At 46.1% G+C, this 15,278-nt stretch overlaps 1 protein-coding gene across 2 annotated transcripts in view; it reads right to left on the reverse strand.

Annotated features, from left to right (window-relative positions):
- The window catches only part of PTPRG (protein tyrosine phosphatase receptor type G), an 837,085-nt gene extending 827,427 nt beyond the window's left edge, over positions 1–9,658 (reverse strand). For both annotated transcript variants that reach the window (XM_049777272.1, XM_049777271.1), the window contains exon 1: positions 9,531–9,658. In XM_049777272.1, coding sequence (XP_049633229.1) covers positions 9,531–9,615 — 85 coding nt within the window. In that variant the 5' untranslated portion in view covers positions 9,616–9,658. The remainder of the gene's footprint in view (positions 1–9,530) is intronic.
- Positions 9,659–15,278: the final 5,620 nt, after the last annotated feature.

A 15,278-nucleotide genomic window follows, 5' to 3' on the forward strand; every position in this document is an offset into this window, starting at 1 on the left:
AAGTATTTCCAAAGTGTTTTCATCATTACATTCCATTGCCCTGCCTCTTTCGTACGCATAAAGTTTAAAATTTTACTGAGCACTTCCTATTACTGTGATGTTATGAGTTACAAATAGGAATTTGGTTTTCATCCTTTTTCTGGCAGAGTTCCTAAAACTCTAGTTCCCAAGCAAGACAACTGAGGTGTTTTATTATGTTAATGAAGTGACTTCAGGGCCCCCATCTAAGGTTAGGCTAGTTGCTATGAGTGGGTAGGGGTGAGAACTTCCAGTCCCATCCCTCTGACACAAGGGTGGGAGGAAAGTATAGGTTGAATCATTCTCCACATCAACTGAGCTCAACAATCAAGATTCAGTAATTAAGTCTCCATGCAAATCCAAAAAGGCCAGGATGGGGAACACGTGGAACTTTGGGCATGTGAACGTGTAGGTAAGCCTCGCTCCCTTTTTCCCAGGGATTTCTTTATGCATCTCTTCTTCATGGCTGCTCCAGGAATTACATCCTTGTATGATAAAGCCTTACTGTTCAAAGGGAAATGTCTCTCCTAGTTCTGTGAGCCCATTTTGCAAATGTATGGCATCAAGGTAGTCAGAGAAAAGCACAAGTCACTGCTGACTCTATGGGAAGGGGGAGGATGGTGTTGGAACCCAAGTCTATAAAGAATTTAATCAGAAGCATAGGAAACAACCTAAACTTCTGCATTTCTATTTTCCTTATTTTTGTTTTTGTTTTTGGACCACACCCGGTGAGGTTCAGGGGTTATTCCTGGCTATGGGTTCAGAAATTTCTCTAGGCTTGGGGGACCATATGAGACGCTGGGGGATCGAACTGCAGTCCGTCTTAAGTTAGCATGTGCAAGGCAGACACTCTACTGCTTGCGCCACTGCTCCAGCCCCTGCATTTCCATTTTTCTTTGTGGTAAGTGGAAGATTGATTATCCCAGGAGACTGGGTTCTAAACCTGTAGAATCCAATGCTATCTCTAAAGAGAATCAGAATCAGTGTGACCTCTAGCTGATGTCTGAGAATTGCTTAGTGTGAACGGGGAAAAGGCACACATGCTGTTTCTAAAATTTTTAACCATGAACAGTGCTAAGTCCTTGACATGCATTCTCATTCAAGTCTCACAAAAACTTAGGAATCAGATATTACCTCTTATGCTCTATCACAGAGTGTGGAAGCAATGAAGCAAGCCATAAAGGTTAAATACCTGTCCAGTCTAAGCACTATTAATACTGGCCAAAGACAGGCTAGTTCCAGAGACCTTACTCTCATGTGCTTCATTATATTCTGCACAACTATCCACAGCTACCAAGGTTGAAGGAAAAAATGAAAAGAGCAAGTTCTGAGCTCCTAAAAAAAATGTGTTGGCTCTATGCTGATGTTTTGTGTTTTTTTTGTTTGTTTGTTTTTGTTTTTAAGATGCAAGGGCTGGATAGATAGTACTGGAGACAAAGTACTAGCCTTGCACAAAACAGGCCTGGTTTGATCCCTACATTCTATATGGTCCCCTGAGCAAATCCAGAAGTAATTCCTGGGTGTAGATCTAGGAGTTACACACTCTTTCTTTTTGTTGTTTTTGCTCAGAAATCGCTCCTGGCAGGCTCAGGGGACCAAATGGGATGCCGGGATTCGAACCAATGACCTTCTGCATGAAAGGTAAACGCCTCTCCATGCTATCCGGCCCCATAGAGTTACACACTCTTAAGCACTGCCAGGTGTGACCTAAAAACAAAATAGCACAAAACAAAATTTCAGTGATTCTCGTATGTGTGTGTGTGTGTGTGTGTGTGTGTGTGTGTGTGTGTGTGCGCGCGCACGCGCGCGCGCGCGCGCAGCAAAGATTTAAGGTACTTTATCCCCTGTCCTAATCCTTTTTTGTTTTTGACCACACCCAACAGTGCTCTGAAGCTGTCCTACCTCTGTTTTTCAGCGCAGTGCCAGGAATTAAACCTTTATTTTGCATACAAGAAGTCTGCTAAGCTAGCTATCCAACCCCTCCAAATCTTTTTTATTTTAAAAGTCACTATAAATAATAGTACAGTGGGTAGGATTCCTGCTTTTTTTAATGTGGCCAACCTGGGTACAATCCCCAGCATGTGTATGGTCCCTGAACACTGCCATGAGTGACCCAAGAGTGCAGAGACAAAAGTAACTGCTGGACATTGCTGGGGTTCCCAATAAATAAATAAATAAATAAATAAATAAATAAATAAATAAATAAATAAATAAATAAATAAATAAATAACAGAAACTATAAGATCATAATGTCATATCAGAATAGACATTTAAAAAAAAAGCCTTTAAGCCTGTATAGGAGTGGTAAGCCATCACACAGTTAAATTTTGAAAACTAGATGGTCAGAGGCAAAGAAATGATAAGCCAAATGCAGGGAGAGGGTTAGCAGCACATCTAGCTGTGCTGATTTTACTCCTATCTTTAAATTCAGGGATTACTCCTAGCAGGGCTCAGGGACCATATGGAATATGAGCTCTAATCGGGCCAGCCATGTACAAGACAAATGCCCTAATTTGTAGTATCTCTCCAGCCTAACTTTTGACTTCTTAAAAAAATTATTAGGAACCAAGGAGAAAGCTCAAAGGGCTGAACACTTGCTTTGTATGCTGGAGCCCCGGGGTTTAATCCCTAGTACCACAGAGTCCCCAGGCACCACCAAGAGCAATCAGAACACCAAGGCGAAGTAGCCCCTGAGCACCACCAGTTGTGGTTCTCCCAACATAAAAACTTACAAAGAAAATATCAAAAATATCAAAAAGCCAATGAACAACATGTTGTATGTTATATATAGTTCCTGTGTTCTGAAATAAAGAATAATGGAAGCCAAAGAAAACCTTAAGAGGGCCAGAGAGGCGTGTGAAGAACAGGAGCCTGAGTTCATTTTCCAGCACCACATGGTCCCATGATCATCTGTGGGAAACCTCCCAAGCATTGCCAGCATTGTTTGTAGCCACAAACAAGACCTGTCCCCCACCTCCCTAAAAAACAATTCTTAAGAGAAAAAGCATTTACAGACTACATTCATCTGTTCATTGATACTGAAAGGTCTTGTCATTTATAAGAAAACCTACATCTACATGAATGCATGCAGTTCAAACCCAAATTGTTTAAAGGTCAATGGTCTGTCTTTTTTCTGTCAAAACTCCATCTTCCTATGAAAGATACCAGATAAAAAGGCCTCTCCAATTATAGATCTCTGTAGGAGACAATAGCACACAGAGCCCGCTAGCTACTTAAAGCAATCTTGCACAGCCATCAGCCATAAATCACACAATGCTTCTCATAATATGAACAAACCACAAATTATATTTTGGATGGGGGCCACATCCGGAGGTGCTCATGGCTTATTCCTAGCTCACCACTCAAGGAATCATATGAGCTGCTGAGGATTAAACTGGGCTAGCCGTGTGCAAGGTAAGTGCCCTATAAATCAGAACATATTTTGTGGGGTCATGGACCCAACTACTGTGCTACATCCCAAATCCTGAGATGTATTTTTAAAGAGACCTGCACAATAGTGAAGGCTGGGAGAGATAATGTTTGCTTTGCAAGATGGTTAACTCTGGTTGGATCACCAGCATACAGCCTTATACCCGAAACACACCCTCCCCATCCAAAATCATATATCTTAAAAATTCAAGGGGCTGGAGCATAGTACAGCTGGTAGGGTGCTTGCCTTGCATGTGAACAACTGGGGTTCAGTCCCCAGTGGCATCCCTTATGGTCCCCTGAACACCACCAAGAATAACTCCTGAGTGCAGAGCCAGGAGTAACCACTGCGCATCGCCAGGTGTGACCCCAAAACAAAATAAAAATAAGATAAAAGTTAAAGAAGAAAATAAGGGGATATGAGAAGAGCTTGTAAAACACATGAAAGTTTTTTGCTTGAGTCAATAACACACTTCTTTTACTAAAAAAAAAAAAAAATAGATGTGACGTTCAAAATATACAAAGCACTGCCCACATCCTGGGTTAGGTTCTTTGTAAAAACAATATAGTCATTCCCATATCACCCAGAGGGAAACAGGGATATTCCAGTTGAAATCATCTGCAATTATTTTGTTAGACTTAATGTCATTCATACAATTCGGTGGCAGCTACAGAATTCCACAAGCTTTCACTGCCTGCTGGGGGCAGGCTTTTCTCAGAAGAATGTTTCTCACTTTTCAAAACCCTTTACCAACAGCTCTGACTTTGCCTAAATCAAGCCCAGGGGAGAACTGAAAGTACGACCGGGCACATTTCCTCAGCTTCCCTCACTTTATGAAATACAGATTTTTTTCATCATCTATACAGGTAGAAACCAAACTACAGTCTCAGTGATTAGCATCATTCATCCAATCATGGCCAACCTGTAACCAAAGTGCACTAAAGGCTTCTGCCTAACTGTCGAGCACCGAGGCCATTTGCAACAGCTTCATACAGATGCTCTCAATTTCTCCCATAAGCTCTGTTTATGCACTGTGACTACATGAAAGGTATGCCCAAGGGGGAACTATTAACCACAATTTTTAATCTCGCAATTCAAAAGGCTCACCGTTAATATAATCTTTTCCCTGCTTAGAAATGGCATTGCATTGTCCCGCATCCTAGAAGTAAAATACTAACTGGAAATTCAGATTACAAAAATTTATTTTTGCCAAGAAGAAAAGAAAGCAGCAAAGTACTAGCAACACTAATATAATGGGGTTTTGGGATATGTGTGTGTGTGTGTATGTATATATATATATATATATATTTTTTTTTTTTTTTGAGGAGGGCCACACCCTTGCAGTGCTTAAGAATTACTCTGAGTTCAGTGCTAGGAAAGTGTTACAGGAACCGCGCATCATGCTGTACCTGTAAAAGCAATTTGCCTTCAACTCCAATAAGTTAATGTATGTGTAACATTGTCGGAGTCAAAAAGTATTTTGAAAAGAAGAGGGAGTAAGATAGGAGAAGGTCCCTAACAGTAATTATTCTCAAATCTTTGGGCCGCAGAGATAGCACAGCAGTAGGGCGTTTGCCTCGCACACAGCAGATCCAGGACTGACGGTGGTTCGAATCCAGATATCCCATATGGTCACCTGAGCCTGCCAGGAGCGATTTCTGAGCACAGAGCCAGGAGTATCCCCTGAGCGCTGCTGGGTATGACCCATTAAAAAAATAAAATAAAATAAAATAAACAAATGATCTTATATAAGGCAAGAAAGTTCATCACCACTAGTGTACGTCTACATAACTCGCTGTATTACATTCATTTAGGAGTTTTTCAGAATAAAGTCTAAAAGGATTGTTTTGTTTCGCTAAATTAAATGATTAAACACGCCCTATAACCCTTCATGTGAACAACAATATAATCTTTTATTCAATGAAAACTGGTACATAATTAAGGGGAAATGCTTAGACTTTATTATTAGTCCCTTTGCCTATCTCTCTGCCTCTGTCAACAGCAGCTTTCACTACTTCCACAATGTCCTATTATTCCTATTTATATCAATGCTCTGACTTCATGTATTCTGTATTATGAACGCTGGTTAGAAGAAAGAAGTGTCAAAGATTTTATTCCCTACCTGAGTCAAAGAGGTTGGATCATGTTTTTTTTGTTTTGTTTTGTTTTTAAGAATAATGATTTTTTTAAGACCACAGCCTGGCAAGACTCGGGAGACCCAGCAGTGCCAAGAATGAAATCCCGGGCCCGGAGAGATAGCACAGCGGCGTTTACCTTGCAAGCAGCTGATCCAGGACCAAAGGTGGTTGGTTCAAATCCCGGTGTCCCATATGGTCCCCCGTGCCTGCCAGGAGCTATTTCTGAGCAGATAGCCAGGAGTAACCCCTGAGCACCGCCGGGTGTGGCCCAAAAACCAAAAAAAAAAAAAAAAAGAATGAAATCCCAGGCTCCCATATGGGCTCCAGCCCTGCGTGCCATCTTTCTGACCCCCAGATCTTCTTTTTTCAAACAAGACCCATTAAGACTGGGAGTTGAGAAGAGAAAACTGGAGGTGCTTCATTCCTTCTCTTAAAAGACTGCTGACTTCCAGATATTACTTTTGCATTTTTTCTAATTAGGCCATCAAGGATGCCCACTTTGCAAAGCCCGCACATGCAAATACATGGAGAGAGCCTAGAGGGAAATTCACTAGACATCAATCATAGCTCCCGCAATTCTGACATATCCAAGGTACACAGCACACAGCTGATCCATCTGAAGTGTTTTCAACATCAGCCTCCTATATGTAATGTAATTACGTTACAAAACATCAGATTCAAAGAGAAGGGATTCACTCCGTGGGTGGAGAGAAAAATCAATAAAAAAAAAAAATTGTTTCTGCTCAATAGCTTACCAATAAAAAACACATTAAATGCTAACCTGCTCAGGTAACATATGGCATATCCCTCCTATCGGAAGCACTAAAACTCAGTAGCAGCATATAGCAAATGCTTAATTAAACAATGTGCAAGATGTGCTTTAACGAGGGGGTTGAAGAACCTGGGGAAAGTATTAAAAATGGGGGCAAAGTGAATCGATCGTCGCAGCTCGGGGGGGGGGGGGGGGGGGAGTCACAGGAGTCCACTTATATTTTTCTAATTTCAGATCTTTTCCTGCAAGAGAAAAAGGAACTCTATAGCCTGCTATATCATGTGTGCTAACACTTTTTCTGCTTTGGAAAGTGAAAAAAATCTCACTTGAAACATGATATGCCCCACGGATCCCACACCTGCCCTACTGGTGATCCACTGGGAAAAGTCTCATGCCAGGGCTTAGACATCACACATGTATATATGTTTCCTGAACCAGGAAAGCAAAAAAAAAAAAAAAATAAGCCCCATCCTGAAAAGCAGCAAAAAATCATAATAAAGCACTTCTGGTCAAGAACCTTCACAAAGAGAATCCTAATTCAAGGCCAGAGGCATGTTTTATTCTTCGCATCAATTGGATAAGCACTTCCCAAGATGGTGTCAACTTAAAGGGGGGGAATAATCAATCCTCCCCAAACAAACTGCAATTCCCAGTTTAATTTGGGTTAAGAGGGTCAGTGAGCTGGGACCATCTTTTTTTCACCATGGTGCATCTTTAGAGTCTTGAACCTCAGAGCCTCGCCACAGGACACCCCCCCCACACACATACACACAGTCGACCTATTGCAAATAGGGGGACCTAGAGGGCCAGAGGAGGTGGCCTAGCCCTGACAAGTGGCTCAGGGGCGCCCCCTGAGGTCCAGTGGCGCCGCAGCACCTTCGGAAAACAGAAAACAGGCATCTGAGCCACTGTGACATTTTAACTTTGCCTGGTTCCAAAGGCTTATGTGGCACCGTCTCCACCGCCACTTTTCCCACCCCAAATCTGCTCTGCCCTGGGCTGATCCCTGGACCCCCAGCCCTTTCCGACACGCTCCTGGCTCCGTGGGAACCAAATGCCAAATGCAAAAGAGATGGATATTGTGCAAACCCCCCTGGAAGGCAGCAAGCATCTCCAGTGGTCTCATTTTGGAGCACACAGACCCCAAGAGAAAGAAAAAAATAACAGCCGGCCCACTAACAGCAGACACGGGGTTAAAGAAAAAAAGAGGGTGCAGGGTGAATATTTGAAACTCCTCTGAGGAATGCACAGCCCCCCATTAAAATAAGACCCTTTCCAAGCACGACCTCTGGACGCACACCTGAGCCTTACTCAGCGGGCAAGTCCCTGGCACAAAATCAAAGTCCGCAAGGAGCAGATGCTCGGCGTCGAGACTGAGCTGTGGCAGGCTAAGGGGTAGAAAAGCACTTAATAGAAGTCCTTGCAGCCCCCCAACTGCCAGGGGAAGCTGGACACTGGACACACCCGGGCCACAGGGAGAGCACGTCCTAGCTCAGCATTGGACAGGAGGTGGCTTCTATGGCAAAAAGCTTTGTGAGTTGATGGAGAGCAGGAGGTTGTGCAGCAAAAAGAGGGGTGCCTTAGGAAAATAATAAACGTGCTTTGCACGTTTCTCTGCCCCTCAAGATCACCACCCCCGAGACCAAGTCCCCCATGCGGGTACCAAGGCGCAGCCAGCCCGCGCCCTGCTCCTAGGCGCAAGGCTGAAGAGCTCAGGGAAACCGCTGCACCAAAATCATGAACCGGCTGCGGGGACCAGAAAGAGAAGAAACTCGGGGGCACATCCCTTTGCCTGGGTTCAAAGAACAACCCCCACCCCCGTGGCAAATATGCAAGAACTGGAGAAGAGGGTCAAAATAATGGGAAGATCTCTCTGTTCTTAAGGATGAAAAAAAGGTATATTTTTTTAGCCACCCCTTTTCCTGGCTAGGGCAGAGGACGTGGCCTGCACCCCATGCGGGGGGGGGGGGGCAGACAGCATCCAAGGAGCGCAGGACAGCAGAAGTGGGAGGTTTTTTTGGAGGGTTCTGGCCCTTCCCCTTCCCCAGGACAGAGGGGCAAGGGGCTGGGGGAAAAGGGGGGACACTATGGGAGGGCTGCAGGTTGGAGGGTCGCTGGAGTGGCAAAGCGCATTGAGTGGTCATTTATTACTGTCACCCAAGGCCAATACTGTTTCTGGCTTAACCTGGCGAGAAAGGTCCGCCAGCTGCAAACTGCTTGCAAAGGGCACAGATAAAGGGAGAGAGAGAGGAGAGAGAGCGCGCGCAAAGAGCAGCCCCCCCTCCACCCCTCACCCCTACTCCCAACTGCCCAGCAGAGCAGAGCTGCAGGGTTAAAAATAAAGGGGGGGGGTCTGTGAGAGAGAACCTGAGGTTTTTCCTAACATCGTCCGCAACCCGGAGCTCCAAGACCGGGAAGGCTGCTTGCCTGCAAGCCCAGCATAGGCACAGAACCCCAAGCCCCCCAAGACACAGGCTGATGGATCCTAATATTCCCCCACCCCAAAAAAATATCCAAGCCAGCCTCCAGTTTCCCAGCCTTAACAGCAGCAGCTACAAAGAGTCGGAGAGCGCCAAAGCCATCTCCCCTAAGGAGTTCCTGCCTGCAATCCCCAGGAGAAGAGAACCGGGGCGCAGGCTGGATGGATATGCGCCCCTCCAGAGGCAAGCTACCCCAGTGGGGCTGAGTCTTTGCAAGGACCTGCAGGGTGCAAAGCCTTTTTTAAAACCTCCCAGCTCCAGCTCCCTAGGTTCCCCCTTTACCCAAGCTCCAGCTAAGCGTAGAACCCCCTCAATTCCCTGTTCCCCCCCACCAAAAAAAAAAAACAACCCACATCCCCTGATTAGCTTCCAAATTCACCCTTTCTTTCCACTACCACCAACCCCAGCCTCAGTGCCTCCAGATCCAGCAGAGGGATCCCTTTCTTTTCCCCAGATCCCCCCTCTTTTTCTCTCTCTCCTCTCCCTCTCCAAGGGTTCCCCAAGACAGGCGCCCAGAAGAGAAGCTCAGTACCGGGGCAACTCCTCTGCATCGCATCTCCCCTTTACCCAGCGCGCGCTCTCCAACCACTCCATCCACCAACCACTCCAGGGCCGGGGAGGGGGGTAAAAGGGGACCCCCATTTTTTTGGGGTGGGGGGCGCCTACAAGTCAAGTAAGTCAGTCCAACTCACCCGGGAAGCACACGACATAATGGAGCACGGCACTGGTGATTTTCAGGAACAAAATCCACCAACACGGTTCCAGTAACCTCCGCATGTCCGAAAACGCACATCCGAAAAACGGGGTGCAGCAGCAGCAGCAGCAACAGCGGGGTGGGTATAGGTGGGTGGTGGGTGGGTTCAAACTTGTTGAATGAAGCTCTGGCTTCCTTGCAAAAAAAAAAAAAAAAAGCCCCCCCAAGGGCTTGGCACCAACCGATCGACCCCCTTACACCACCCCAACCCCTGCGTTTTGAGTTGTTTCCCCACCACCAAAAAAAAAAAATCTCTCCCCAAAAAAGTGATCGGGAAGGCGGAGACACACTGGAAGACGATTCTGGGCGAAGAAAAGGCTTGCTTTGAGCTCTTCCAAAAAAAAAGAAAAGAGGAGTGAGTTCCCCCAAGTGGAGTTTTTGGGGTGCAATCGAGGCAAAGGCGGGCGGCACCCCCAACTTGAATCGGCGGCGGCTATGCAAGCCCGAGAGCCGGCTGGAGGTGGTGGGTGGCGTCTCTCTTCGGCTTCTTTAAGCAGGCAGCTCCTTCCAGGGCCCCGGGAAGGAAGGAGGCATGTTTGCAAAGGGAAAAAAAAGGGGGGAAAAGAAGGGAAGAGGCTGGCTGGGCTGGGAGGAGAAAGAAGCCAAGAGCACCCCTAGAAAAGAAGATCGGGCGAAGGAAAAAGAAATCACAAAGGCTCTTCTCTTCCTGGGACGCCTTCAGTCCATGCTCCTGAAAGTTGGGGCTCCGGCGCGGGCTGGGAAGCTGTGCGGAGCGCGGGGCTGCAAAGTGGCCATGCCTCCCTCCAGACAGGAAGTAACATGTGAGCTTGGAGCCTGGCAGCGACTTTAAAGCCGGCCCGGGAGCGCGCGCGGCGGCGGTGGCGCGCGTGCACGAAAGAGCGAGCCGGGCGCGCGACCTAGGCGGCAGCGGCGGCGGCGGCGGCGCGCGCGCAAGAGAGCGGGACTCGCGAGTGAAGCGGCGGCGCGCGCACGCGCAGTGGACTCGAAGGCGGCCTCGGGAACGCGCGGGGGCGCGCAGCGGAGGCGAACCGCGGGAACGCGCGTCCCGGGCTGGCTCTCGGGCGTCGGGCGCGCGCTTCCCGCGCCCTTAAAGCGGCCGTTCCTGCAAGACTTGGTCCCGCTAACTCGGTTTGTTCCCTGGTGTCAGTCCCAAAGGGGGGTCCTAGGCGGCTGCTAGGAATTGGGGGGCTAGGGCTAAATTTGGCTCCGGCCTGGTGGATGAGGGAGTTAGGAAAAAGAAAGGAGAAGTCTTTAAGGGGGACAGTCCAGTTGGTGCCCCAGGACTGTTCTTGAAAAAGTGTTGCTTTCTTTGCTCAGCTCCTGGATTTTGGGGGGGGGAACTTGGAGGGTCTCAGGGAAGAGGCTGAGCTTTTCTGTTTTTTTGTTTTGTTTTGTTTTTGTTTTTTAGCTCAGTTGCATTGCACAAGCAGCGAACCCCGAGATTAAGTCGTGCCCCTTAGCCGGTTGCAATGGGTCCCTCCCCTCCGCCCCCCAGCTTGGAAACAAAAGCCTAGCGGCCTTTGCTTTCGAGCAGCGAGGGGAGTCAATTTTCCTCTTTTTCTTTATTTCTTTTTAGCTGTGTTTTCTTTTTCTTTTTCTTTTTTTTTCCACTAGCCGAGTCTGTGATTCAGGATTGGAGGAGAGGAAAGAATATCGATCTGTATTTAATCTTGCAAAAAAAAAAAAAAAAATCCAGCCCTTCCCTAACCCACACGCTCATTCTCCCCGTATCAATGAAGAATGAATGGGCCGGCGGAGTTTTTCCAACTAGCGGCTCCCCATGGAAATGGGGGGTGCCCAAATTAGGATAGGGGGTGACAAGGGCGCTGGAAGTGCGCCCTGATCCCCGGCTGGGTGAAAGCCAGATTTCCTGGCAGCTACTTTGGGGTGCGACTGCCTCTTCCAACCCCCAATGGGGAGTCAGGGAGGGAAGGATGGGGCTGATCTAGCTGGGATGGCTTTTGTCCCTTGGGCTCTAGGTGAGATCTTTATCGCTCAAGTCTTTTAAATGCCCTGGCTTTATTTTCTTTTTTCTTTTTTTTTCTCCCTCATCACTCGTGCAAAAAGTGGAGTAGGAGGAGGAAGAGGTGAGCTGTTGATTAAAGGTGTAACTGAGCCAAGGCAATTAGCCATTTGTAATTTTTGCCTAATTTTTTGCAGGCTCAATTTCAAAGCTATCTTGATCTGCTGTTTTTTTTTTCTTTATGTGCCCTGCTGTTTCATCCTTTTCCCTCTTACACACCACACACACACAAACACACACACACACACACACACAAACGGTACCCCACCCACCCCAAAATTTCAAAGCTATCTTGATCTGTTTTTTTTCTTTACACACACACACACACACACACACACACACACACACACACACACACGGTACCCCACCCACCCCAAACATCCCAACCGGATGCTCTGTTTTTAAATCATATACAGATGTTCAGAGCTCCTCCCAGCAAGATGTGATTAGGGAAGCAGTTTCGCACCCACACTTCCAAATACAAAACCTTTGAAACGTTACATTTGGGATTGCAAACTAATAAAAGCCAGGAAGTTCCCAGGGAGGGCCCCAGCTCTATCTTTAGCAGAAAAGAGGGTGAACACCCCTCTTCTAGGGTGGGAATGAGGTGCTTTGTTTGCTTTGGAAGTTGGTTCTTCCTGGTTTTGTTGGAAGCCTGACTCCCACTTGAATGCTTGGAAGGGTTTGATTTCTTGGACTCCCTTCCTATGAAAGGAATATCCAGGTTAGAATGACCCTTGCTATGTCACTAGAGATTGAGTGAAAATATGAAACAACTGGACCAGAGATATAGGATGATGTTCAGGCGCTTGCTTTTCATACCACTATTTGGTTGATATCCCCCAGAGTTAGTGTCCAAAGCATCACTTTCCAATAAAGTGAAAACGCCAGTAGAATTTGAATCAAGCCCAGTTCCACATTCGCAGATGAATTTCTTCCTTTACAAAACTATAGAAAAGCACTTCTGGTTGTGGACTGTTGACTCAGTTCATTCCATAAAGTTTTCAGCATTTATTGGGCACCTCAAAAGAGACAAAGCATATGACATTCCTGGAGTTGACTTTCCAACAAGCACCCCACTGTTACAATTTAGCTACTCAGAGGAATGATTTTCCTCTACCAGGTAGACAAGGAGAATAGCTTGAAGGAGTAAAACAATGGTTCCCCACCCAGCTGAGGAACAGGAAAACCACATAGGATTGAAGAGTGAATGAGCATTATGCTTATGATACCTTGGGCTGATGACCATTCTTAGATTAAAGTTTATTTTTATTTTATTTTATTTTGTTTTTTCAGGCCTTAGGTTGGAACACACACTATTGCATTGAAATTAAGTGGTAGAAATCAGGGGTGGTTTTATTGTTGTTGTTTACTATTTTTGTTTCCTGGACAACACCTGGGGGTGCTCAGGAGCTATTCCTGACTCTGCTCAGGAGTAATCCTGGTGGTGCTTGGGAGACAGTTATGTGGTACTGGAAATGTGAATAATGGTCCTTTGAATGCAAGGCAAATATATTAACCCCTGTATTATTTCTTTACCCTGGACAGCCAGTTCCTATCTAGAGCTCAGTGACCTCTGAAAGTTTAGTTATTGGTTTTGTTTTGTTTTGTTTTTTTGGTTTTTGGGCCACACCCGGTGGTGCTCAGGGGTTACTCCTGGCTGTCTGCTCAGAAATAGCTCCTGGCAGGCACAGGGGACCATATGGGACACCAGGATTCGAACCAACTACCTTTGGTCCTGGATCGGCTGCTTGCAAGGCAAACGCCGCTGTGCTATCTCTCCGGGCCCAGTTACTGGTTTTATATAGGTTTTACTTTAGTTTTGTTTGGTTTTCGAGCCATATATAGCTGTACTCAGGCATTAGGCCTGGCTCAGAAGTGACAAGAACCCTGGTAGTGCTCAGGAGACCATACGTGGTTCCTGAAATATAAGAATAGAAAGCAAGAATTTTGTTTGTTTGTTTGTTTTGTTTTGTTTGGGGGTCATACCCGGCAGTGCTCGGGGTGTGCTCCTGGCTCTGCACTCAGAAATAGCTCCTGGCAGGCTCGGGGGACCATATGAATGCTGGGGATTGAATCTGGGTCTATACAAGGTTATCTGAGTGCAAGGCAAACACCCCAACACTGCGCTATCACTCTAGCCCAGAAAGCAAGAATTTTATCTCCAGACTCAAATTATATTTTTTCCTTTTCAGTAATTCCCAACTGTGTTCAGAACTTGCTCTGTGCTCTGTGCTCAGGAATCATTCCTGGTGGACCCTATAGGGTTCTGGGAATTGAACCTTTGTCAGCCAAGTATGAGGCAAGTGCCTTCCCTACTCTACTATATCTCTAGCCCCAGTTTAGTTATTTTGTAATTGTATGATGGAGTTCCCTATCTTCTTACTAACTGTTGATCAGGAGTCAATCTTAGAGGACACCCTAGGTTCAGGCCACATGGCTCTCTCACAGCTCAGGTGTTTACTACTTCAAAACAAATGGGAGACCCAAATTAAAACACCCTAACTTGGAACAGAATTATAGCACAGTCTTTGCCTTGCATGTGGCTAACCCAGGTATGACCCCCAGCATCCCATGTGGTCCTTTGAGCCTGCCAAGAGTGATTTTTTGAGCATAGAGCCAGGAGTAACCCCTGAGCACCACTGGGTGTAACCCCAAACATTATATATATATATATATATATATATATATATATATATATGCATACAAACATACATACATAAAAGAAACCTCCAGGTTTGACACCCCCCCTAAGCTAAAATAGTATCTCAGAGTAACCATCGCATCACACCTGCCATATAATGTAACATAATACAGGAAGTAGCCACCCACACACACCTCAGATGATCTTACCCACTCTCAAATAAAAGTAGGAATCTAGGCTACAGAGCTAGAATTCTGCTGCCATGAGGCTGGTAATCTGAGTACAGACTGGTAGTTAAAGGTGATCACTCTTAAACCAGGCTGTTGGACTGGTCTGTACTAGTGGATCCCCACAGCTCCAAACTGAGGATCTGGTGAGATGCAGGTCTGAAAGCAAGCATTGATGCAGGAAATAATCCACACAGTGAAAAGGTACAAGAATAGGTTCAGGAAATCCAGCACTCAAGCAAGGAACCCAATCACACAAGTCTTCTGCTCCTAAGAAGAAATGCAACTTAGTGGAAGAAGACCTAAGAATGAACGCCTGCCTTCCTCAGAGTCCAGCTTTTATTGACAAGAACCAAGCCATGCCCTAGGGTAGGAGAGGAATACCAAATGGGGAATAACCCAATAATCCCATCATCAGATCACACCCTAGGGTGGAGTATGAATATTGATTAGGGTAGGACCAGTAATCCAACAGGTCTGTTCCTTTATATTTCCTTGACCATGGCCTGCTGCGAGCCAAATTTTGTTTGCAGTCTACAGCACCTGCAAACAAATCCTTCGTGGAGTTCGGGAAAAATTCCACGGGAAAAGGTGGGCACGCGGAATGGCGAATGACGGAAATATATTGTAAAAATGAATGAAACCACACAGATAGTATGGGGACTCACGTTTACAAGGAACGAGAGACAATTTTATTTTTTAAGCTGGCAGCTTTTAAAAGGTAGAGGCAGGGAAAAGCGGGTGCAAATTCTAGACATCAAAGAAACTGGGAGAGAAAGGAGGACTCTGGCTTAGATTAGCATATTAAAG

The sequence above is a fragment of the Suncus etruscus genome, chromosome 7, assembly GCF_024139225.1.
Source record: "Suncus etruscus isolate mSunEtr1 chromosome 7, mSunEtr1.pri.cur, whole genome shotgun sequence".
NCBI lineage: Eukaryota > Metazoa > Chordata > Mammalia > Eulipotyphla > Soricidae > Suncus > Suncus etruscus.